The following is a 23,717-nucleotide window of genomic DNA, read 5'->3' on the forward strand; positions in this document are numbered from 1 at the left end:
GAGCAACACTAGACTGTGGAAAACTACCGTACATATCAGAACACAAAAACGTACTTTCCAGTCCAAAATGAGCATTTATTGAAGCAAAACTGTGAATATGATCCATGCAACTTTATGAAGTCATTGTTCTGCTGTTTTGTGTTTATCCGCTCTGAACTTTGACTTCAGGCACGTGGGCACAGACTATCTGTTCTGTGATTGTCAGCTGTGCTGGTTGTTGTCGTGGATCAGATCTCAGGCGGTGCGTTTGGGGAATGAATCCGTGTGTGTGTATCCGTCTCGTCTTCATGGACTGGAGCTGCACAGTCTTCAGGAGCAGCAGCTCACCTGTGGTAAGACTTCACTGATGTTCACATTAAACAAATATCTGATCTATTATCTCCAGGGATCAAAAAAGGAGAAAATTCACTGGTGATGTTGTGTTTGCATGTGTTGTGTGTATTTTGGCATCCAATTCACTCAAATTCATTAAAGGAAATCAACATAATTCATAATAAGCCTAATTTGAATCACATGTGTTTGCATTGACAAATGTAACCCTAAAATTATTTTCCAAGTTAAAATGATGGATGCTTCTTCTCTGTTTGGCGGGGAAAGAGTTATAGGGTTTGTTCTCCCAAAAATTCAAATTAGGGTATTTTTTACTCACCCCCGAGGCATCCTAGATGTATATGACTTTCTTCTTCAGATGAATCCAGTCGGAGTTATATGATCTTTCAAGCTCTATCATTGCAGTCAGTGGGTGTTGCATTGCTTTATCCCAAAAGAAGTTAAATAAAATGCACCCATCCTTAAAACAAAGTGTCCCACTCAGCTCCAGGTGGCGAACAAAGACCCCAGTGTAGCGAATCGATGCGTTTTTGTAAGAAAAATATCTGGAGCCGTGTGAGACACTTTTTTATGGATGGGCGATTTTTATTTAACTTCTTTTGGACCGATGCAATGCGAAACCCGTTGACTGCAATGATAGAGCTTGAAAGATCTAACTCCGACTGGATTCATCTGAAAGAAGAAAGTCATACACACCTAGGATGCCTCGGGGGTGAGTAAAACACAGCCTAATTTTCATTTTTGGTGAGCTAACCCTTAAATGCAAGACATGCTGTTCAGAGTAGATTGATATGTCTCTGCGCCCAAACCTATTCCATGTCAACTCCCCGCTTGATTTTGCATCTCCATGATCCGTGTTTCAGACGGCCCCCTGGAGCTCCCCGTCCTGCAGCTCATCCCGACCCAGAGGCAGCTGGTGTTTGGCGGGGACCGTCTGCCGCTGCAGTGCACCGCCTCGTTCCTCGACCCATCCGTCAGACTGTCCTGGAGCCACCAGCAGCGTCCCGTCCACACGCTGGAGCACCGAGGGCTGTACGTGGAGGACAGCATCATTCACGACTGCTGCCTCATTACCAGGTGAGAGGGACTTCATCATATCTGACCCTGCAGCACAGAAGCAGTCATCAGAAGCATGTTTTATTATTGATATGCATTGCTAAGAACTTCATTTGGACAAATTTAAAAGTGATTTTCCCAATATTTAGATTCCTCAGATTACAGATTTTCAAATAGTTGTATCTATTGTGCTATAGTTACAAACCATACATCAATGGAAAGTTTAAGTATCAGATAAATAAAGATAAATCTCAATTTAAACAAATTTACCCTTATGACTGGTTCTGTGGGCCAGGGTCACATGTTCTAGACACAATGTATATCTGTTTTTGCTCCAACTGCTGAAGTAGTTTCCATCAAACCATAGCTAATTAAATGTAGCGACAAACTGTAGTGCCATTCTTAAAAAATCAGCCCATTTGTGTCACTACAACCCGGGGAAGCAGTGTAAAAGTAGCACTTTTTTAAGTATGCTTAAAACAGAAACCAATATCTGTCAATAGTGTTAACTTTGATTTTTTTCTGAGCCCTTTGGCAGATATTTGTTCATATTTTAGTTGTAAGCTCATGTCCTTTTGATACATTTCTCAGAAAAGTAAATATATTTCAAGTAAATATATCTATCTATGAATGATAATGATAATGAATGATAAAAGGATATTAAAATAGGAAACCAGTATTAAAAATTGCAATAATATATGGCAATATTACTGTATTTTTAATCAAAGACATACAGCTTTGATGAGCATATATGTATATATGTGTGTGTGTGTTCTGTGTGGTAATTTGGGTGTTGCAAGGGTGTATGTGTGCATGCAAGGTGTTTTCTTTGTGTGACATGTGCAAAGAGTCCTGTACCCTGTTGTTGGTACAGTAATAGTTAAGAATCAGCTACTGGAAATGTGTTTCTATGACTGTTACGGTCTGGTACTTTAGGCATGAAGTGGAAAAATATGATTTCAGCAGTAACCTTTTCATATGAAATAACACAAAAGCTAAAAATGGGACACACACCTTTTCCTTGATAGTGATCTGAAAGCACATGAGTGAATTGCTCTGGCTGGGTCCCAGCGGCTCCATAGGTCCCTGCAGAGGTTTGGCAGAAGTGTGCAAACGCTCGTCTAGAGTTCGGCAGGTTTAGCGCGTTTAACAAAACATATGCTGCGAGGTAATAAGGGCGATAATGTGCCACATGCTGACTCTCAAGTACTTGACAGACCACCGTGCCTCTTCCTCCATCACACACACACACACACACACACACACACACAGAGTTTGAGTGAAAGTGAACCATGTGGCGGTTAATTATTTCAACTAGCTCTCACCACGCAGTAGCGTCTGAGCATAAATATTGATGAAATCTGTTCCCAGTGTCAACGAGCAGTTTTCTGCGCGGGCCGGAGCACTGGTGTTTCCTCGACTTCTCACCAGCGCTAATTTCCCTTCGTTAGTAAACTGGTGTGATTATTAGTATGCAGAGGACACACTGACTCATTCAGCCGTCATATGAATCATCTGCTCTGCAGTCCGGACTCTCACTAAATTCCCTCTCGGATTTCACTCATAATCTCAGGACTAGCTGAAGTTTGATTAGAAAGTGAGGTGAAGCAGATAGATGAGTTAAACACTACTCTACATCCAGATTAAAGCTGTGTTTAAGAGCCTCACTGGATATAGAATTAGTCTTATAAAATATACTGTATATGGAAGTGTTACATTTTAAATGCAGTATGCAAAATATCAGTATTATGGGAACAATTTGTGCATTTGATTTTATATTTACCATAGCTGTTTGTGTGACATCTGGTGACAAATTGAAAAATCTAATTCAAAATTAATAATTTAATGAGCATTTTTCATTTCCTTCGCTAGAATTAACATTTCAATTAAATAAACAGTTGAATGCATTCTAATTAGCAAAATTAAAATGCAAATGCATTTTGTAGAAATGGAGGAATATTTTAGATTTTAAATAGAAATAATCTACAATTTGTTAATGCATTTTCTTTCAAATGCACTTACACTCAAGACTTAAGTTGTATTTGTATTTAAATTGTTTTTGAGTAATCGCATTAACATTAATATCTTCGTCTGTCATGGACACTTTACATATTATAATGCCACTTTGCATATTACACTTTAAACTGAACTGATCCAGCTTTATGCTTCCATAATCAGATATTCTTTAATATTTTCAGTGTCAAAATTCAAACCACAGCAGAAATGACGACCACAGACACATTTTTATACATTCAAACACAATCTATAAGATTTATGTATTTGAATTGCATGCAAATTTTCAATACATTTAGATTTTAACAGAAACAAATTAATAAGCTTGATGTGATGCATTTTTGACAGTCATACATATATGACAAGGTCAGATTTCTGCACTAAAAAGTTATGGCATTGTATATTTTTTAACTATTTGTCATTGTTGACATAATATGGTTGCTACATATAACACCATATGAAAAATGAACACGTACAATACATAGAAAATATTACAGTGAGGATTTTATACACATTATAAAGTTATATCTTCCTCCGTCCAGAGAATGTTTGTACAGTATGTGAAAATCATATGACCTTGTTATAGGTTACATATATGGCAATATCACTCTAGATATAGAGCATCTATATTTTAGATTTACGTATGGGGAGTGTAGAAAAATATACAGAGCAGTTCTCCAAGTGCTCAAGGACTTTTAAGCTCAGGACTCGTGGTTCTTTCTCTGCTGTATTTGCTCATGTGATGTGTTTGATTGACAGCTCACAGTGTGTCAGGACTCAATCTCGTTCCTCCTCTCTATTATCTGCTGCTCCTTTCAAGAGTCGTTCCTGCAAGCTTGGGATGGATTTCTTGACATTCTTCTTCTGATTAGGCCCTCAATTAATGGCTGCTCTCTCCTTGTACTTACAAACGGTGCTGCTCTGCTTTGAGAGGGGAACCTTTACACGGTAATGTTGCTCTTGGCAGAGCCGAGATCTTCTGGCCAGAGAGATGGAGAGAGAGAGAGACGGGAACAGCCCTGTCTGACTCCACCGGCCAACCAAAACACACACACACACACACACACACGCACAGAGCTGATGAAGTGAGTTAGTGCGGTCGATCCCGCAGGACGCTGTACTACAGTAAAAATAAACAGCCTCCATTATGTTCTGCTCTACACTGCTATTAAAGCGTCAGTGTAAATGACATGCGTCTGAAGAAACTACACACAGATTTTCCAGAGCTCTAATTGTTTGATTTAAGAGCAGATTGTGGTTATACATTTCTGAATCTGCTTGTTGTTTTATACCTTTTTTCCAGTAAAATGTCATGCATTGAAATGAATCATTCACAATAAGACCATAAATGTACAGTATAAGGTCTATTTGATATGCAAAGCCTCTAAGTGATCAAACGCTGCTGTTAAACATGTTTCACACTCAATCCCCTGCATGTCTTCTGTCTCTGATTGATAGTTTAGAGTAGTGTAACTGTACAAGCGTCCAGCTTCAGCTCGACTCAAATCTTGAGTGATTTTGATCAAGTAAAGGTCAGAATAAGGTCAGTAATATCTCCGGATGAACTCTTACTGGACCGAAGCAGCTCAACTTTACTTGATTCTCCATCAATCATGTTTTAGAGTCTCAAATCTGATCCTCAGGATCTTTTGAGGAGCGTTTGTTTCTCTATCTCTCAATCATCTTTGCCTTTGACTAAAATTAAGCTGTTTTTTTTCCCTCCATATTCTCACCATATCACACTATATGACCAAAGAAAATCTAATGCATCAAATATTATACACATATGAAACTTTTTAAGGTTCAATAAACTGTTACGTTTAAAACAAAAATGCATATTTCTTAATTTTTCCATATGTCTGGCTTGAAAGAATCAAGAAAGCAAATGTGACTGAATATGGGTTAATCTTGACATTAGGATAAATATTTCTTTTGACTCTCAGTTTTGCTCACACTTACACGGTCTCTGTTCTCTCTGATGGTTTTTGACTCTCTGTGCTGATTGGCTCTCGGGTGATTTGGTAACCATGGCGACTGGAGTAATTCTCTCGTTATGGCTCTGTTTGTCTGATTAGGGTTTGTGTCTGTCGCTCAGGTTTGAGGACAGACAGAAGAGAGGAAGACTGACAGCAGACAGACACACTGAGTGACCTGATGGACACACAAAAGTCAATTAGTAATTAAATTTGGAGCTAACTTTGTTTTTCTAGCAAATAAATTCATTCATTGCATTAATATGTTTGTTTTTCTGTTTCTATGAGTAAAACCTTTCAAATAAACTGCTGTCGTGTTCATGTTTTCCGTTCTCTTGACTGTCTCACATAACCCGCTGTTTATACAGTGCAGACAAGTGTGTAACTCATCTGTAATCCCATAAAGCCTGTGCTCAGTTCATCATCATGATCTAATGAAGCCTCGGAGGTGAGCAGAGACTCTAATAAATGGCCAACATTTGCTCAACCTTTAGAGGAACATGGATAATTTCCTGATGAAATAGTAAGTGTCTCATGCTTTGGGCTGAAACCTGAGACGAACTTTAGATCAATGACAAATCTTGTCTGATTTGTCATTGAAACTGTTGATAGAGGAAATGTTGAATGCATTATGAGCTGCATGGAAGAATTGTCAGGGTGTTGCGGGTGATTTCAGAGGTGTTGCTATGCAGTAATGTGTTGTGGGTGGTTTCCAAGGTGTTGCTATGCAGTAATGTGTTGTGGGTGGTTTCCAAGGTGTTGCTATGCAGTAATGTGTTGTAGGTAGTTTCCAAGGTGTTGCTATGCAGTAATGGGTTGTGGGTGGTTTCCAAGGTGTTGCTATGCAGTAATGGGTTGTGGGTGGTTTCCAAGGTGTTGCTATGCAGTAATGGGTTGTGGGTGGTTTCCAAGGTGTTGCTATGCAGTAATGTGTTGTAGGTAGTTTCCAAGGTGTTGCTATGCAGTAATGTGTTGTGGGTGGTTTCCAAGGTGTTGCTATTCAGTAATGTGTTGTGGGTGGTTTCCAAGGTGTTGCTATCCAGTAATGTGTTGTAGGTAGTTTCCAAGGTGTTGCTATGCAGTAATGGGTTGTGGGTGGTTTCCAAGGTGTTGCTATGCAGTAATGTGTTGTGGGTGGTTTCCAAGGTTTTGCTATACGGTAATGTGTTGTGGGTGGTTTCCAAGGTGTTGCTATGGAGCAATGTGTTGTGAGTGGTTTCCAAGGTGTTGCTATGCAGCAATGTGTTGTGAGTGGTTTCCAAGGTGTTGCTATGCAGTAATGTGTTTGGGTGGTTGCCAAGGTGTTGCTATACTGTAATGTGTTGTATATGGCTGCCAAGGGGTTGCTATGCAATGATGTACTGAGGGTGGTTGTCAGGGTGTTGCTATGCGTTTAGTAATGGGTTGTCAGGGTGTTCATAAGTGGTTATAGTGTTCTGAGTGGTCGCTAGGGTTCATAGGTGGCTATAGTGTTCTGAGTGGTCGCTAGGGTCCACATAAATGAATACATTAGGGTATTCAACACAAACATGCAGCAGACGTATAAAGTACATTTTGATGCTATGTGATGATGTGTGTGTGATGGAGAATCTGGGCTCATTTTATATTCCACTTCATGCAATGACAAATGTCACACACATAATAAAATCACATTATTTTTGTGTTTTTTTTATATTAGTTTTATGGTTTTATTGGTCAGTGTTGCTAAAAATATTTTAATAATCTGGATGTAATCTAAAATGAAGATCAGTCTGCAGCTTGAAACCTTTAACTGTTCATGTGTCTCAAATTATGGTGCTCGCAAACATTAAATTCACGAGAAAACCGTGCTGTTCATATGTATAGCATGAATGCGCTGTAAGCCACTTTTAGAACGACTAAATGAATATGTTTTGATAAAACACTAAAGTGATAAAAGAGTGTTCCTGAATGTGTTTGTGTGCTTTTGTTATTCTTTTAACATTCAGTATTTCATTTATAATTCACATTTATTTACCGGTTCTTGTTCATGCTTCAGCGATACTGAACTGAAGAGCGTCTCTATAGTGGGCAGAACTATTTTCATGCTCTGGGTTTTGAAATATTCATCAGCGGAGTCCCCTGACTTCAAGATTCACAGGCTTGTTATTATCCTCAGATTGTGAAATATCAGTGTATGAGAGTCAATGCTGCTAATGGAGTGATTTGGAGACAATTGTGGATGGCTGGACAACAGAGGTCTGTTGTGGGAATGTAGGTCACTGTATGTGTATGTGACTAGTACATGGAAAACTTGACATGGGTGGATGCCAGGGTGTTGCTACGAGGTTGCTATGTTGTGGGTGTTTTCCTCTGCGAGTGTGTTCTGGGTGGTTCCTAAAGTCCAATAAGTACATCACGATATAAAATAGTGGTGGGCCGTTATCGCCGTTAAGGTGCTGCGTTAACGCGAGACTCTTATCGGGCGATAAAAAAAGTATCGCCGTTAATCTATTCTCAAAGTTGGGTTGGGAGCTGGGTCTATACTAAGCAAGCTATGATGACTTTCACCTTGATATTTTATATAACTGACTCGCTGAGGCCAGCCTAAAAAGATGCTCAGGACAGTTGATGGGCCACTGCTGCGCATCGTCACGAAAGCTCATCTTTCTCACGTGTTGTTAAGCCATACCGCTTGTCGATTTAAACATTAAAGCATCCAAACACAAGACGCGGAAAAGCTGAAAAGAGTAGCGCGTGCCGTTAGGTGCGGAGAGAGAGAGAGCCAACACTGAACTGAGCTCTCCTGGATTTTTACCTGGATAATCACCTAGATAAGTCAGTAAAAATCGCTGCATTGCACTTTAGATATTAATTAATTTCTCACGAAGCATGCATCTAATTATGACATACAACTTGTAAACAGCTTTTAAAGGAAAAATTTGCATTTTCCCCTTTTTATATTGTAGAGACTCAGTAATGGACTCTTAATTTGCTGTGCTAGTATGCAACCACTTAACAACACACTTGGAACCACATAGAACGTCCTAGTTACACCCTATCACATTGTATTAATCACATAGCAACACCCTGTCATCTACTTAGCAACACCTTAGCAAACACCTTAGCAACTACTAGGGGTTGCACCGACTAGTCGACTTCAATGCTCTGCCATGATGCTTTAAGCTTGAGGTCAACTAGTCGCTAGTCCTATAGAGGGCGCAACAGGATAAGAAATCTTTGAAAGGCTTCCACATTTACACTCTGTTTCCAAACAGTTAAAATTACAAATAAATTAATCGCCGTTCTAATCTAATATGCTGCTGCACTTTAATGCACACAGATAGACTACAGGCACTAGCTTGTATATCATGCATTGTTTGCGAAAAATGTATTAATTAATACTTTTCTGTCAACTGAAAAGTTCAAGCACATATTTCTTAAAGGGGTGTTTTAATGAGGGTTTTTTCTAGGCTTGAGTGTGTTTATGGGGTGCAGTCTAACATGTGTTCATGCTTCGTTTTATTCCACACCGATCTGTCCCTTCTCTGACAAACGCCTCAAATTATTTCCTGTTATTATGAAGCCCCTCCCTCAGAAATATACGATGGGCTGAGATTGGTCAGCTGGCTCAGTGTGTTGTGATTGGCTAAAACGTCTCTAGAGCGATTCTGAACATCCCGTTCCCCTCAAGCTCAGAATGTGCTCCGGTTTTATTGTAAACGATGACATCCTCAATATTGCTTATCAATTTGAGCCTGTTTGAGACTCAGAGAATATTTTTTTAAGAGGATCGCACGGAACATGTGCTAGCATGGTATGTTTGTTTGTTGTTGTCTCATACGTTTAGATATGCTGTTGTTTGTAAATGCTACTGCTTCTGTTAGCCCTTAATATACAGTTTTATTCTGATTAAAGCTTTAATACTGCACAGCAACCGAACATACGTACGTGTATAACGCTTCTCATTGGTTTGTAAAAAAATAAGTGGAACCGCTGCTTTAGAACATTGATTTTGTGAATCCATTAGAATCGTTAGAAGACAGAATCGCGATTCATATATGCACAGATTTTTACGTGCACTCCTAGTTTTCTCTTCCTCTTCTCTAAAGCAGCACATCATGGCCTCGCCCACTTTGTTGTGTGTTCCCGGGGGGCGGGGTTTATCTGGGTCTGATGATACCGGACATGGGAAGAAGCTTGGTGTAGTCTCTTACCAGCCATTTTTGTAGGCATTAAATGGCCAGAATTTTAAAAGATGATATCTCCGTTTGTATTGAACTTTAAGCACTGCAACTTTGCAGATATTTTTTATGCTCAAACAAACAACAACACTACAAACTAACTAACGTTAAAAAAGTGAAATAGCAACCAATCACCCCTTTAATAACTAAATCCCACAACTTCACTACTAGTAGAGAGACGCTGCCAGGTAGAATTAATTCACACACGCAATCGTTCTCACTAATGCATTCATATGAAAGTAATCTTTATTGTGCTACTTTACCTATATCTGATTTGAGCTGTTATAGGAGCAAAAGCCATGTGGACTTCGACTCGACTTTCAGCAAATCAGCGACCAGTGTAGAGATCTAAGAATTGGAGTGATGTGTTCATGTTTACTACACTTCAAAATACGTCTGGCCGCAGCGTTTTGGACAAGCTGAAGTCATGTAATTTGAGATTTAGATATACTGTAATATAAGAATTGCAGTAATCTAGACTAGACGTAACAAACGCTTTGCCTACTGTGCAGGAGACGAAGGTTAATTAACATCAAAGGTCTTACTAACAGGCAGGAACACACACGAAGGGAGAGGACTGACGACATTCAATATTAGACCAAGAAACTCTGAGACACAGGGTTTGAGTAATAAGGGAGGAAATGAGGGAACTGGGGAAACACATATGAGCATGGAAGGAGAAACTAAGACATGGGAACAAAACACAAGACTTCACAGGAACAGGGGCCTGATAAATAGCAACACCTTGGTAATCAGTCACATTTTCTGAATATTTGCAAATGTGCTTATTTCTGTAATTCTGATGCTGTATAGGTGAAGAACTACACACGGCTGTATATTTAACGCTGGTTTGAGTCAAATGTAAATCTAATAGCGGACTACAAAATTCAATTTGAAGAACATTCTGCTCTGAAAGAGTTTAATCTGTTTAAATATCAGCCTCCACACAGAATGAAAACTGACAATATATCAGGAAAGAGAGTCAACATTTCCTGAGGAGATCTCTAGCTCGTGTGTGTGTGTGTGTGTGTGTGTGTGTGTACGAGTGTGTGTGTAAGTGAGTGAGTGTGAGTGTGTGTGCATGTGCGAGTGTGTGTGTAAGTGAGTGAGTGTGTGTGTGTGTGTGTGTGCATGTGCGAGTGTGTGTGTGTGTGTGTGTGTGCAAGTGTGTGTGTAAGTGAGTGAGTGTGAGTGCATGTGCGAGTGTGTGTGTAAGTGAGTGAGTGTGTGTGTGTATGTGTGTGTGTGTGTGTGTGCATGTGCGGGTGTGTAAGTGAGTGTGTGTGCATGTGTGAGTGTGTGTGTGAGGGATTACGGGCCTGAGCAGTCACTGTCTTTCTCTCTGAGCCTCTAATCATTTTTACTGTGAAAGATTTGTGCGCGCTCACTGAGCCACTTACTATTCCACAGCCAGCGTTTGCATGCATGAATCGTTCACGTCCCTCAATATTTCCCTCGAAAATGTTGTAGAAATGCAGGAACAAATGCTGGTGGAAATTTTACAGCGTATTAATAATGCAAAGCTGAGTCTGGATAACCTTCGTCTTGTATTTGCTTGTGCTCAATATCACAGATTTGCTTTTTAATTAAACAGCCACTCATACATAGAAAATGTGCATCATGTATTATTTAAACAAATGCAAAAATGTATAGTTCATAAAGAAAGAAAGATTAAACACAATGCTCATGTTCTCGACTGTCTGTGTGTTAAACTGGCTCAGTGTCATCTCACCCTCGTTCCACAGCGAGCTCATCCTGTCCAACATTGATGCGGGTGTTTCCGGTAATTGGCAGTGTCACGTGACCAGTTCCCGTGGCAATAGCTCGATCGGGATGGAGATTGTGGCGCTGGAGGCGACGGCGCTGTACTGCGGAGCCGAGAGGGTCAGTAGCAACAAGGGCGACTTCAGGTGTGTCTGCAGCTACAGACGCCCGTCTGCAACATCACACATAAACACAGACGCCATTCACCAGAGCGCCAGCTTAAAGGGACAGTCACCCATTCTCTCACCCTCATGTTATTCCAAACCTGAATGAGTTTGAACACAAAAGAAGATATTTTGAAGAATGTTGTTAACCAAATAGTTGATGGTAGCCATTGACTTCCTTAGTATGGTAAAAAATACTATTGAAGTCACTGGCTACCATCGACTGTTTGTTTTTTTAGTGCACTCTTTTTAAAAACCACATCACAGATTGTGTGGTTGTGATGCTGAAGCTGTGTGTCTGTTGTATTTTAACGTCCGATGTCTGATGTCTGCTTTTATAGCTCTGTGTTCACTCTGTGTTTGTGCAGCACATGACTGTAACGCGCTGGGAAATGAGTCTGTTGTTAGCAGATGAGTTAGTGTTGCTTGTGCATTACTGACAATAAAAACGGACTCTGTTCATGTTCACAAACCTTATCTTGTGGGAAAATTGCGTAAAGACATTTAAAAGCTTGGGGTCAGAAATATATATATATTTTTTTCATCAAGGATGCATTAAATTAATCAAAAGTGACAGTGAAGACATTTATAATGTTGCTAAAGATTTTGTATTTCTAATAAATGCTGTTCTTTTGAACTTTCTATTCATCTGTGAATCCTGAAAAATAAAATGCATCACAGTTTCCACAGAAATATTGTGCAGCACAACTGTGTTCAACATTGATAATAATCTTCATGTTTCTTGAGCAGTAAATCATCATATTTTCATGATTTCTGAAGATCATGTGACACTGAAGACTGGAGGAATGATGCTGAAAATACAGATGTGCATAAATTACACTTTAATCTATTTTTTTTACTGTATTTACTGGTTTAAATGCTAAACTATAAATCATATTTATGTCCCTGGAGCACAAAACCAGTCTTTAGTCTCTGGGGTATATTTGTAGCAATAGCCAAAAAAACATGGTATGGGTCAAAATTATAATTTTTTCTTTTATGTCAAAAATCATTAGGATATTAAGTAAAGATCATGTTCCATGAAGATATTTTGTAAATGTTCTATTGTAAATTATAAAAACGTATTTTTTGATTAATAATATTTATTACTAAGAACTTCATTTGAACAACTTTAAAAGATGATTTTCTCAATATTCAGATTGTTTTGCTCCCTCAGATTCCAGATTTTCAAATAGTTGTATCTCAGACAAATATCGTCTTCCAAACAAACCAGACATCAATGGAGAGATGATTTATTCTGCTTTTAGATGATGTAGAAATCTCAATTTCAAGAAACCAAAAGATAGTTTATTTGGTAAAGGGTCACACACATACACGCACACACACACACACATTCAATTTTATATATATATATATATATATATATATATATATATATATATATATATATATATATATATATATATAAATCAAATAGCCAATTATTAAATAGCTTAATTTTATGTTATCCTCAAGCAATGTAGAAAAGTGACATTAGATAAGAGCAAACAGTCTGTTGATGTGATGAATGATGTTCACAGGTGGCCGAAGACATTGGCTGGTTTCATGGCCTTCCTGCCGTGTGCTGTGTCCCGCTCTAACTCCGCCCCTCCTGAGAAAAGGGCGTGGTCCCGATCTGACCCCGCCCCTCCAGAGAAAAGGGCGTGGCGCAGGTGTGACCGTACGGGCCGCTGGGCGGAGCACGACTACAACCAGTGCTCATACACCAGCCAGTTCACCCGCAACCTGCACGAGCTCACACAGGTCTGCACCTTCATCATCATCACCATCATCATCATCATCATCATGTTTTACTGCAGTCTCAGAGTGAATGCTACTACTGGAATCACTTCTGGTGTGACACACCTGATTACAAATTTACATTCAGTCATTTAGCTTGTATCCGAAGTGACTTACAAATGAGGAAAATAAAAGCAGTCAAAACCAACAAAACCAGAAGTTTCTCAGGGATATATATATATATATATATATATATATATGTGTGTGTGTGTGTGTAGATACATGCTGAAATGATTGTGATCTGGTTGTCTCTCAGCGGTCGGTGAACGTCTCCAGCGCTCTGATCTTGGCGCAGCAGCTCTCGTCTCTCACCAGCAGGGCGGCGCTGTTTGGAGACGTGATGGATGTGATATTCGTCACTCATCTGGTCGAGAGACTCACTCGTCTGGTGGATCATGTCAGAGAGGTCAGAATCACATGCCATCAGAATGTCTTCAACTCAAATCCAATCACACAATCCTCATGTAACAAACATTTGCTGTTTAAGAAAAGCAAGGTTGTCTTCATCTTTAAAGCTACAGTATTTTTCCTAGTTTTGCACCTAAGTAAATGTGTCCCGCTTTGACTCCGCCCCTCAGGAGAAAAGGGCGTGGTCCCGCTCTGACTCCACCTCTCAGGAGTAAAGGGTGTGGCCTCGATCTGACTCCGCCCTCCGGAGAAAAGTATTTCTTCCTCAGTATTTTTCTTATTTTCTAGTAGAAATATCTAAACATCCTTAAATCAAAATACATTAACATTTACTTTTTTTTTTTTTTTTTAATCTGAAAATGAAGGTCAAAATGAAGTGTTTTTGATTAAAACAAGAACAAAAATATCTGGTGAAGCAGTCATAAAAATGTGATTCAGAGGGAAAACAAATGTCTTTTTTCTCATTGAAGCATAAGTTCACTTAATTTTGATCAGTTTCCCAGAAAACAAGATATTTTTGAAGATGATCTTGTCTTTGCTTAAACAGCTGAGAGATTTAAAACCTCATTAAGACACATTTCTGGGAAACGTGTCAAAATAAAGTGAGTTTATGCTTAAAAGAAGAAAGAACATCTGACAAAGATATCTTGCTATGAGCAGGGTTATTATAGCTTTCCAAACTGGAAAAAGGTAATTACTGGAAATAATATATATAGATTTTTACAAGATCTCTAGTTTAAAAACCCTAAAACAAACAAACAAACAAAATAATACTAAATAATTTATATATATATATATATATATATATATATATATATATATATATATATATATATATATATATATATATATATATATATATAATAAAACTGAAATAAACATTAATACAATTTAAATTAATAAAAGCTATAAAAAATGCTTTAAATAAAAAATAAAAAAATCTGCCAAAATATTGTTATAAATAGGGTTATTATAGTTATATATATATATATATATATATATATATATATATATATATATACAAACTTTTTGTTACTTGAAATAAAATAACATTTAAACAGAAAAACTTTAATTATTTAAATATTGTTTAATATAATATAATTTGTCATTTAAATTATTTTAAATTTAAATTAAATTAAACTTAAAAAACATTTTATTTCAGCATTTCTCATTTTTATTTAGTTGACCTTGACATTCTAATATAACTTGAACTAAAACTGAAATAATAATACAAAAACATACTTAAAAATTGACAAAATTACTATTAATAAAATGTTAATAAAATCTTCAATAGTATTTCAGTGGTTTTAAGCACTGACTTGATCTAGATAGTTTTTATTTTTGATATAAATTGACTTGGTCTTTATTTAAGGATGTTCGTTGTTTGTGCTGGAAAACGAGTGATGAACCCTGAGTAAGACTGTAATGTTTAAAAGTGATGTCCGACTCCAGTCGAATATATCACGCTCTGATGCATGACTCAGTCTCTTCTTCCGCCGCTCTGCAATTTAGATGCACATTGTTATCAGCTATTTTCAGCTTTAAGTATTATGTGCACATGTTAAGTCAACACGTTTAGCATTTTAATAACACCGGCGGACACTCACTCTCCATCACAAGAGCTCTAGGAGGCTGTTTATGTGTGAATGAGGAGAAACCACACTCGCTCGCTTTGGGGAAATTGGTATTAATTACGTAACTCATGCTGCCATATATTACCTTCAGGCCAGACACACACTGCATGCTAAGTATGCAAACATTTCCACTCATTTGGAAGAGGCTCTTATTCACGTTTAATTGACTGTGAATTCAAGGTTAACATTTTATGAGCGGATGTTTTCACTGGGAAATCAACAGTGCACAGTAAAAATTCATTTATTTTTTTCAAGGTTGTAAATAAATATTTTTTCAAGCACATTTTACAAGAAAATTGAGTTTCAGTCTTTGTAAATCAAAATTGCATGTTTTATTTTTACTAGCAGTTTCTGAGTTTAATATGTGTTTTAATGCTACTTTTACTGTATATGCACTGAATTAATTCAGTGAATTTTACGTTTTAATTTAGGTTGCATAGATAAATGCAATAATTTAATAATTTTATGTATGGTTAAATATCATAATAGTATTTAATCAATTATAATTAAAATATATAAATAATTAACTATTTAATTAATTTTAAAAGTGTAATAATATATTTTTGAACTCAATAAAAACAGGCTGTGCAAAATGTAAGTGTGAGATTATGAAATGTATTATTTTAATGAATGAAATCAAATATAATTTTGGAATGCAGCTGGGAATATTGCCTGTTTTCCTTCATTAAATGAGGATGAGCCTCTGAAGTTAATGAGAAATAACCTTCATTATCATCCCTTTATATGAATCTCATGAATGCTCTCACAGGTTTTGATGACTTGTACTGGAAATAAGGAGATGAGCATGAGAAGAGAAAGCATAAACATATCTCAGAATATTCCAGAAAATATATTACAGTTTATTAAATAATGCATTTAATTAATAATAAATAAATAAATGCATATACAGTATTAAAATAAATATATTACATTTACAATAAAGTTTAAAAAGAAAAATAGAAACATTTAAAAGCTATAATAATAAATAATATAATGAATATATATAAAGTTTATTCATATCTCTCTGTAGATCTCTCTGTTATTCATATCTTCAATTTATGGGTAGCACATTTACTATATGAATGCATGCATGTATATATTTTTACATTGATATTTATTTATTACTTACCATGCAAATATCATAATATGATATCTAATTAATTATTATTATTTTTATTATGTTTTTCAATATTTATTTACTTTTCAATATATTGTATTGTATAGAACAGAGGCCATTGAATTTCATACCTGCACAGTGTGAGTCTGACTGAGATCTGTGACGGTGTGTGTGTGTGTGTGTGTGTAGTTGGCCGATCACGTGTTGGACGTGGCCAGTAACATGATGGCGGTGGAGGAACATGTTCTGTGGATGGCTCAGAGCGAGGCTCGAGCGTGTACACGGATCGTCCAGTGTGTGGAGCGGATCGCAGACCTCACGCTCGGAGCAAACACCACCGGCATCTCCAAGGTCACCTTAGAACACGTTTCATTAGGAACGATTAATTTTTTTCCCCCCTAAATTTATATACATTTTATTTTATTTTATGTTTTTGTTTAGTTTTTTGTAAAATAAATATATAAAAAAAACAAGAACAAACATAGTACAAACACAAAATGCATTTTATTTACATTTTTACATATTATTCTATATATTTTAATACTTTTAATTTCAGTTTTAGTTATTTTAGTACATCAGGTTAAAAATAAATAATTAAATGTTGCTCTACATGAAAATAAAAGTTTGTTTATTTTATGTTAATTTAATTTAATTTTTTATTATTCTTTTTTTTTAACTAAGCCTTTTTTATCTAGTTTTAATTGGCTTTAATAACTGGCATGTATTTCTCTTGAGGTTTTGCAAGTTAAACACTAATGTGAAGGGTTAGTGTGTTGTTGATTTATTCCCTGAATCTTGCGTTTGTGAATCCATGGTCTATTGATGTAGATTAATACATGATGGCTTTTATACATCTATAACCAAATAAATCTTGACGTAATGACAGATGCGTGGTTATTCTGATAATGTAGGTCACAGACTGGGATCGTTAATGGAGTCTTTGTTTAGTCTTTTTGTGTTTGCATAATCAGTCGTTGACTCACTCAGCAGAACCTCGAACAATGAATGCTGTTTATTTTCCAGCGAGTGATTAGTGTGTGTGTGTGTGTGTGTGTGTGCGTGTGTGTGTGTGGCAGGTTTCGGTGAACATCGCTCTGGAGGCGCAGCTGCTTCGGCCGGACGCTCTCATGGGTTTATTGTGTACGGTGGAGCAGCGTTTGCCTCTGCTGCCCCCGGTGGCCGACGCTTCACATCACAACACCCTCCTCAACTTCAGATGCCACACACTGAACGTCTCTGGGTCACCTGTGGGTCAGCTCAGACAGGTGAGGCTCTAACCGGCCCGGAGTCCAAAAACCCATTAAACACACATTCTCTGCTTTTTAACTTGGATGACTCGGTTGAAATAAAATATGATATGAAAATAAAAACCATGCACCCACATGGAAATAACCTATATTAACTTATATGTTTTAATGTAGGTTTTGATATAGGTTTTAATATATAAAATGGGCTGTTTTTCTATATTATATGTACCTCAGAGTTCGTGCAAACATCCACATCACTGTAATCTAATGTGTTCTTAAATGCTGCTTTTACATCGTGGTCAGTTTTTGTTGTGTTTGTGTAGTTATTGAGAGGAAGGTGCGCAGTATATATTTACACATTCATCCAAACGCCGCTCAGCAGCCTCAGGTTCTCAGGTTAACAGAAGCGCTGTCTTCTTCTTCTGACCTGAATCAGGAGAGCTGTAATACAGTCTTGCTCTACAGCGCCACACTGGTCAAACCGCATTATTGCAGGCTCTCACATTAGGTAGATACAAGATCAAACCACTACTCATAAAACATTTGCCGACAATTTGTTTTATCGTCAACGTTGTCTATAATGTCGACTAATTGTTTCAGCCCTAGTCAAGTCAAGTCACCTTTATTTATATAGCGCTTTAAACAAAATACATTGCGTCAAAGCAACTGAACAACATTCATTAGGAAAACAGTGTGTCAAGAGATTCAAGATTCAAGATTTTTATTTGTCACATACAAAATTATGCAAAATGATAGTTAAAGGCAGTATATATATATATATATATACTAAAGTCAATATGTTACAGAAAGTCATGTGCTTTCACATCTCCCAACCGCTCAAAATCATAAAACTAGAATGCAAAACAAAAGCACCCCAAAACAGAAACTCAAAGAGAAATTAAAGACTTGACTTAACACAAGGAAAACTTTAGATTTTCTTACCTGACTGGTACTTCTTGCTCTGACTGACGCCATTATGTGGCATATATACGCATTTATGCAGCATATATATTACCATATATGTGCATATAAACTGCATATAGGTTTCATATATGCGCATATATCCTCATATAGGTTCTTTACAGTAGAATTTAAAGGCACAAAAACTGCCCATAAAGATGAACAGCAGAAGCTGCATCTGTGAACAAAGTCCTACCGTTCACTTAAAAGATCCAATCATCCTTTTACTGAAAGCATCTTAGTGTAAAGTAAGTTTGTGGTAGCAGGGTTGTCAGATTCTTTGCCAGAGCTGGTAGTTCTTGCTCTGTAATAATCCGTTTGTGTTCAGTGGAGACTGTAATGCAGGACTCTTGAGCTGATCTCGGGACATTGCTTTAATGAGGAGGACGAGTGAAGCTGAGTGTAAATCAGACAGCGGATGATCTCGATGCACACTAATGAGTGAACGAGCCGCTGACTTCTGTTTGAGATGGATTTGGATCCGGACTTCATTTGCCTGCCGTGTGTCAGTCTCTGGGAGATTTAGATAATATCATAATCTGATCACATCACTCACACAGATTCAAATATCACAAGTCTGTTCTGTCGTCTTTCTGTCCTCACAGAAACAGAAATAACATCACAAGTCTGTATATATATATATATATATATATATATATATATATATATATATATATATATATATATATATATATATATATATATATATATTGCATAAACATTTAAAGTATATTATAAGGGCAAAAATAATAATGAAGAAATATAGATATTTTTTAACGTGCTAAATATATTTATATACCATTTAAAACCTATATTAAGCATAGATTTAAGTATTTTATTATTATATATTCTGGCCGGGGGAAAAAAAAATATTTTATTGTTTAGGATGCTGTCCATCAGTGAGATTGTCAAGTCAAGTGAAGTCACCTTTATTTATATAGTGCTTTAAACAAAATACATTGCGTCAAAGCAACTGAACAACATTCATTTGGAAAACAGTGTGTCAATAATGCAAAATGATAGTTAAAGGCAGTTCATCACTGAATTCAGTTATGTCATCTCTGTTCAGTTAAATAGTGTCTGTGCATTTATTTGCAATCAAGTCAATGATATCGCTGTAGATGAAGTGACCCCAACTAGGCAAGCCAGAGGCGACAGCGGCAAGGAACCAAAACTCCATCAGTGACAGAATGGAGAAAAAAAACCTTGGGAGAAACCAGGCTCGGTTGGGGTCAGTTCTCCTCTGACCAGACGAAACCAGTAGTTCAATTCCAGGCTGCAGCAAAGTCAGATTGTGCAGAAGAATCATCTGTTTCCTGTGGTCTTGTCCTGGTGGTCCTCTGAGACAAGGTCTTTACAGGGGATCTGTATCTGGGCTCTAGTTGTCCTGGTCTCCGCTGTCTTTCAGGGATGTAGAGGTCCTTTCTAGGTGCTGATCCACCATCATGTCTGGATACGTACTGGATCCGGGTGACTGCAGTGACCCTCTGATCTGGATACAGACTGGATCTGGTGGCTACGGTGACCTCGGAACAAGAGAGAAACAGACTAATATTAGCGTAGATGCCATTATTCTAATGATGTAGAAGGTACATAGAGTGTTATGGGAAGTGTTTCCGGTTCCGGTTTACCTAATTAATGCAGTCTAAAAATCCTTTAACGGATTTGGATATTAAAAGCATATTAGTATGTTATGTGTAAGCCAGGTTAAAGAGATGGGTCTTTAATCTAGATTTAAACTGCAAGAGTGTGTCTGCCTCCCGAAAAATGTTAGGTAGGTTATTCCAGAGTTTAGGCGCCAAATAGGAAAAGGATCTGCCGCCCGCAGTTGATTTTGATATTCTAGGTATTATCAAATTGCCTGAGTTTTGAGAACGTAGCGGACGTAGAGGAGTATAATGTAAAAGGAGCTCATTCAAATACTGAGGTGCTAAACCATTCAGGGCTTTATAAGTAATAAGCAATATTTTAAAATCTATACAATGTTTGATAGGGAGCCAGTGCAGTGTGGACAGGACCGGGCTAATATGGTCATACTTCCTGGTTCTAGTAAGAACTCTTGCTGCTGCATTTTGGACTAGCTGTAGTTTGTTTACTAAGCGTGCAGAACAACCACCCAATAAAGCATTACAATAATCTAACCTTGAAGTCATAAATGCATGGATTAACATTTCTGCATTTGACATTGAGAGCATAGGCCGTAATTTAGATATATTTTTGAGATGGAAAGACGCAGTTTTACAAATTCTAGAAATGTGGCATTCTAAGTAAAGATTGCGATCAAATAGCACACCTAGGTTCCTAACTGATGACGAAGAATTGACAGAGCAACCATCAAGTCTTAGACAGTTTTTAGGTCCTATAATTAACACCTCTATTTTTTTCAGAATTTAGCAGTAAGAAATTACTCGTCATCCAGTTTTTTATATCGACTATTCATTCTGTTAGTTTTTCAAATTGTTGTGTTTCACCGGGCTGTGAAGAAATATAGAGCTGAGTATCATCAGCAGTGAAAGCTAACACCACGTTTCCTGATGATATCTCCCAAGGGTAACATATAAAGCGTGAAGAGTAGCGGCCCTAGTACTGAGCCTTGAGGTACTCCATACTGCACTTGTGATCGATATGATACATCTTCATTCACTGCTACGAACTGATGGCGGTCATATAAGTACGATTTAAACCATGCTAATGCACTTCCACTGATGCCAACAAAGTGTTAAAGTCTATGCAAAAGAATGCTGTGGTCAATTGTGTCAAATGTAGCACTAAGATCCAATAAAACTAATAGAGAGATACACCCACGATCAGATGATAAGAGCAGATCATTTGTAACTCTAAGGAGAGCAGTCTCAGTACTATGATACGGTCTAAATCCTGACTGGAAACCCGCACATATCCCATTTTTCTCTAAGAAGGAATATAAGTGTGTGTGTGTGTGTGTGTGTGTGCGAGTGGGTGTGTCTGTTTTGCTCGTACACGTCATGCTTTCTCACTAAATAATATGATGCATTTCATAGCATTTTTGCATTCATTGATTATTTGTGTGTTGAATTAGTCTTGGATTCTCCCTTAATTAGCTGAAAAACACCACAAGCACACGATTCCTGTATGAATCTGAGCCACATTACAACGGTTTGATCCATTCACAGCACTTTATGTCATGCACAATATTTTGTTATGTTATTTGACATGAAATATTGGAGTATAAGCTGGGAATGGATTTTTCTACTCTTTTTTTCTCGCATTACTTTTATCATAATAAATGTTTGACATTTGAATCCTTTTGTTATTTTAATAAGCACATTCAAGCATGACTTTTATATACATTCTTGTTTTGTGAAAAAACATCATGATGGAAAGTTTTTATTGATATTTTTGAATTCAGTGTCAACAAATCAGATAATATTAGGCCTTTTTTTGCAAATCAGCATAATTGTTTTCCAAGATGCAGTTCTGTGTCATTCGTAATTTTGACTGGGTCACGGTCTGTTGGTTTCATTTTCACTGATAATTATAAAGCCGAACACCCGTCCATTTGTGTATGGAAATGTGCTGTAGTCTTCATATTGCCAATATTGTCATATTCAGAAATCTTTGAGCTGAGTAGTTCAGGCTTTGGTTTGCTGTGTCTGTGAGCGTTTGCTTCAGTCTGTTTCTGTGATCTTTATCAAAATCAGAAATGTCTGCACTCCTAAAGATGATTTCACTAAAGATTAGTGTGTTTTGACCTAAATTCGTCTTATTTGCCAAACCCAAACCCAATAATAAACATTAATGTATTTTCAGAGTGCTTTATTTGACAAACGGAGAAGCACTCATCTCATCATGCCATCATGGGCGTGTTTTGGGCTGATTTTGAGATTTTAGATGTTATCTGTCTGTTCTTGGCTCTATGAGTGTCGCCATATGGCCTGCCGCTGGTCACTACAAGAGTCCAGATATGACTGGGACCATTTAATCTTCTTCTTCACACACACACACACACACACACACACACACACTCATGACATGAGTGCCAGCTGGGCAAACCAATTCATGCAGGACTTTAATACTTATACACACACATGCACATCCACTCTAAAATGAATTTACATTCATCTCTAGCCCAGATTTTACTGCAATAGAAATGATGGTACAAACGATCAGCTTCTAACAGGATGCAATAATTTGAGCAGTGCCAGTCTTAAGCAGAGATGTATAAAGTACTAGAGACCCATACTTGAGTAAAAGTACAAGTGCTCTATCAAAAAAGTGACTTGAGTAGAAGTAGAAGTGCTCTTTAAGCACCACACTTAAGTAGAAGTACTAAAGTATTCAACATTTTTTGTACTTAAGTATTGCAAGTAGTCTATTTTAAAATTTACTACTCAAGTACTGAAAGTAAAAGTAGAAGTATTGTGATATGTAGCTATTAAAGAAAGTAGTCAAAAGTTTGAACATATTGTTTTTACTATTTCAAATGATTAACCTAAAGGACAATCATAATTCCTTTGACTGTAACTTCTTGTAAACAAAAAACGGTTACTAGGGTTAGTTAGCCCAATTTGCAAAAATTATGTCATTAATAACTTACCCTCATGTTGTTTCAAACCCGTAAGACATCAGAGGGTCATTTAGAATTTTTTGAAGCATCGAAAATACATTTTGGTCCAAAAATAGCAAAAACTATGACTTTATTCAGCATTGTCTTCTCTTACATGTCTGTTTTAAGCATAGACAGTAAAAGAAATGGACACAGCGACCCCATTGGTACTCAATTGAGACAAATGAAGCCCAGTTTTAGCGTTTTTTAGCACTTCCGTTTCTGACGCGCAGACTCAAACGAAGCTTGACGACGTCAGCAACCTGTCTGGCAGATGTAAATCTTCTAGTAGCTGTGCGTGCAAACTGCCATCGTTAATCTTGCAGAGACGGCGAGCTTGAGCGGGGAGTTCTTTGTCGTGAGTGAGTAGGAGTAAGTATTCTGATTAATTATTTTGTATAGTATTTTAAAATGTAACGACAGTACACCATATTAAGTTAATTGCCTGCGAGCTTCTCCTCCTG

The 23,717-nt window shown here is 37.2% G+C and overlaps 1 protein-coding gene across 1 annotated transcript in view; it reads left to right on the forward strand.

Moving 5' to 3' along the window:
- LOC113077847 (adhesion G protein-coupled receptor A3-like) overlaps positions 1 to 23,717 on the forward strand; it is a 94,914-nt gene that overhangs the window by 22,560 nt on the left and 48,637 nt on the right. Inside the window, exons 6-12 of the mRNA XM_026250116.1 lie at positions 169 to 332; positions 1,194 to 1,407; positions 11,320 to 11,484; positions 13,044 to 13,266; positions 13,559 to 13,708; positions 16,651 to 16,812; positions 17,538 to 17,726. Coding sequence (XP_026105901.1) covers positions 169 to 332; positions 1,194 to 1,407; positions 11,320 to 11,484; positions 13,044 to 13,266; positions 13,559 to 13,708; positions 16,651 to 16,812; positions 17,538 to 17,726 — 1,267 coding nt within the window. The remainder of the gene's footprint in view (positions 1 to 168; positions 333 to 1,193; positions 1,408 to 11,319; positions 11,485 to 13,043; positions 13,267 to 13,558; positions 13,709 to 16,650; positions 16,813 to 17,537; positions 17,727 to 23,717) is intronic.

Source organism: Carassius auratus, unplaced genomic scaffold (assembly GCF_003368295.1).
Source record: "Carassius auratus strain Wakin unplaced genomic scaffold, ASM336829v1 scaf_tig00023288, whole genome shotgun sequence".
Lineage (NCBI taxonomy): Eukaryota > Metazoa > Chordata > Actinopteri > Cypriniformes > Cyprinidae > Carassius > Carassius auratus.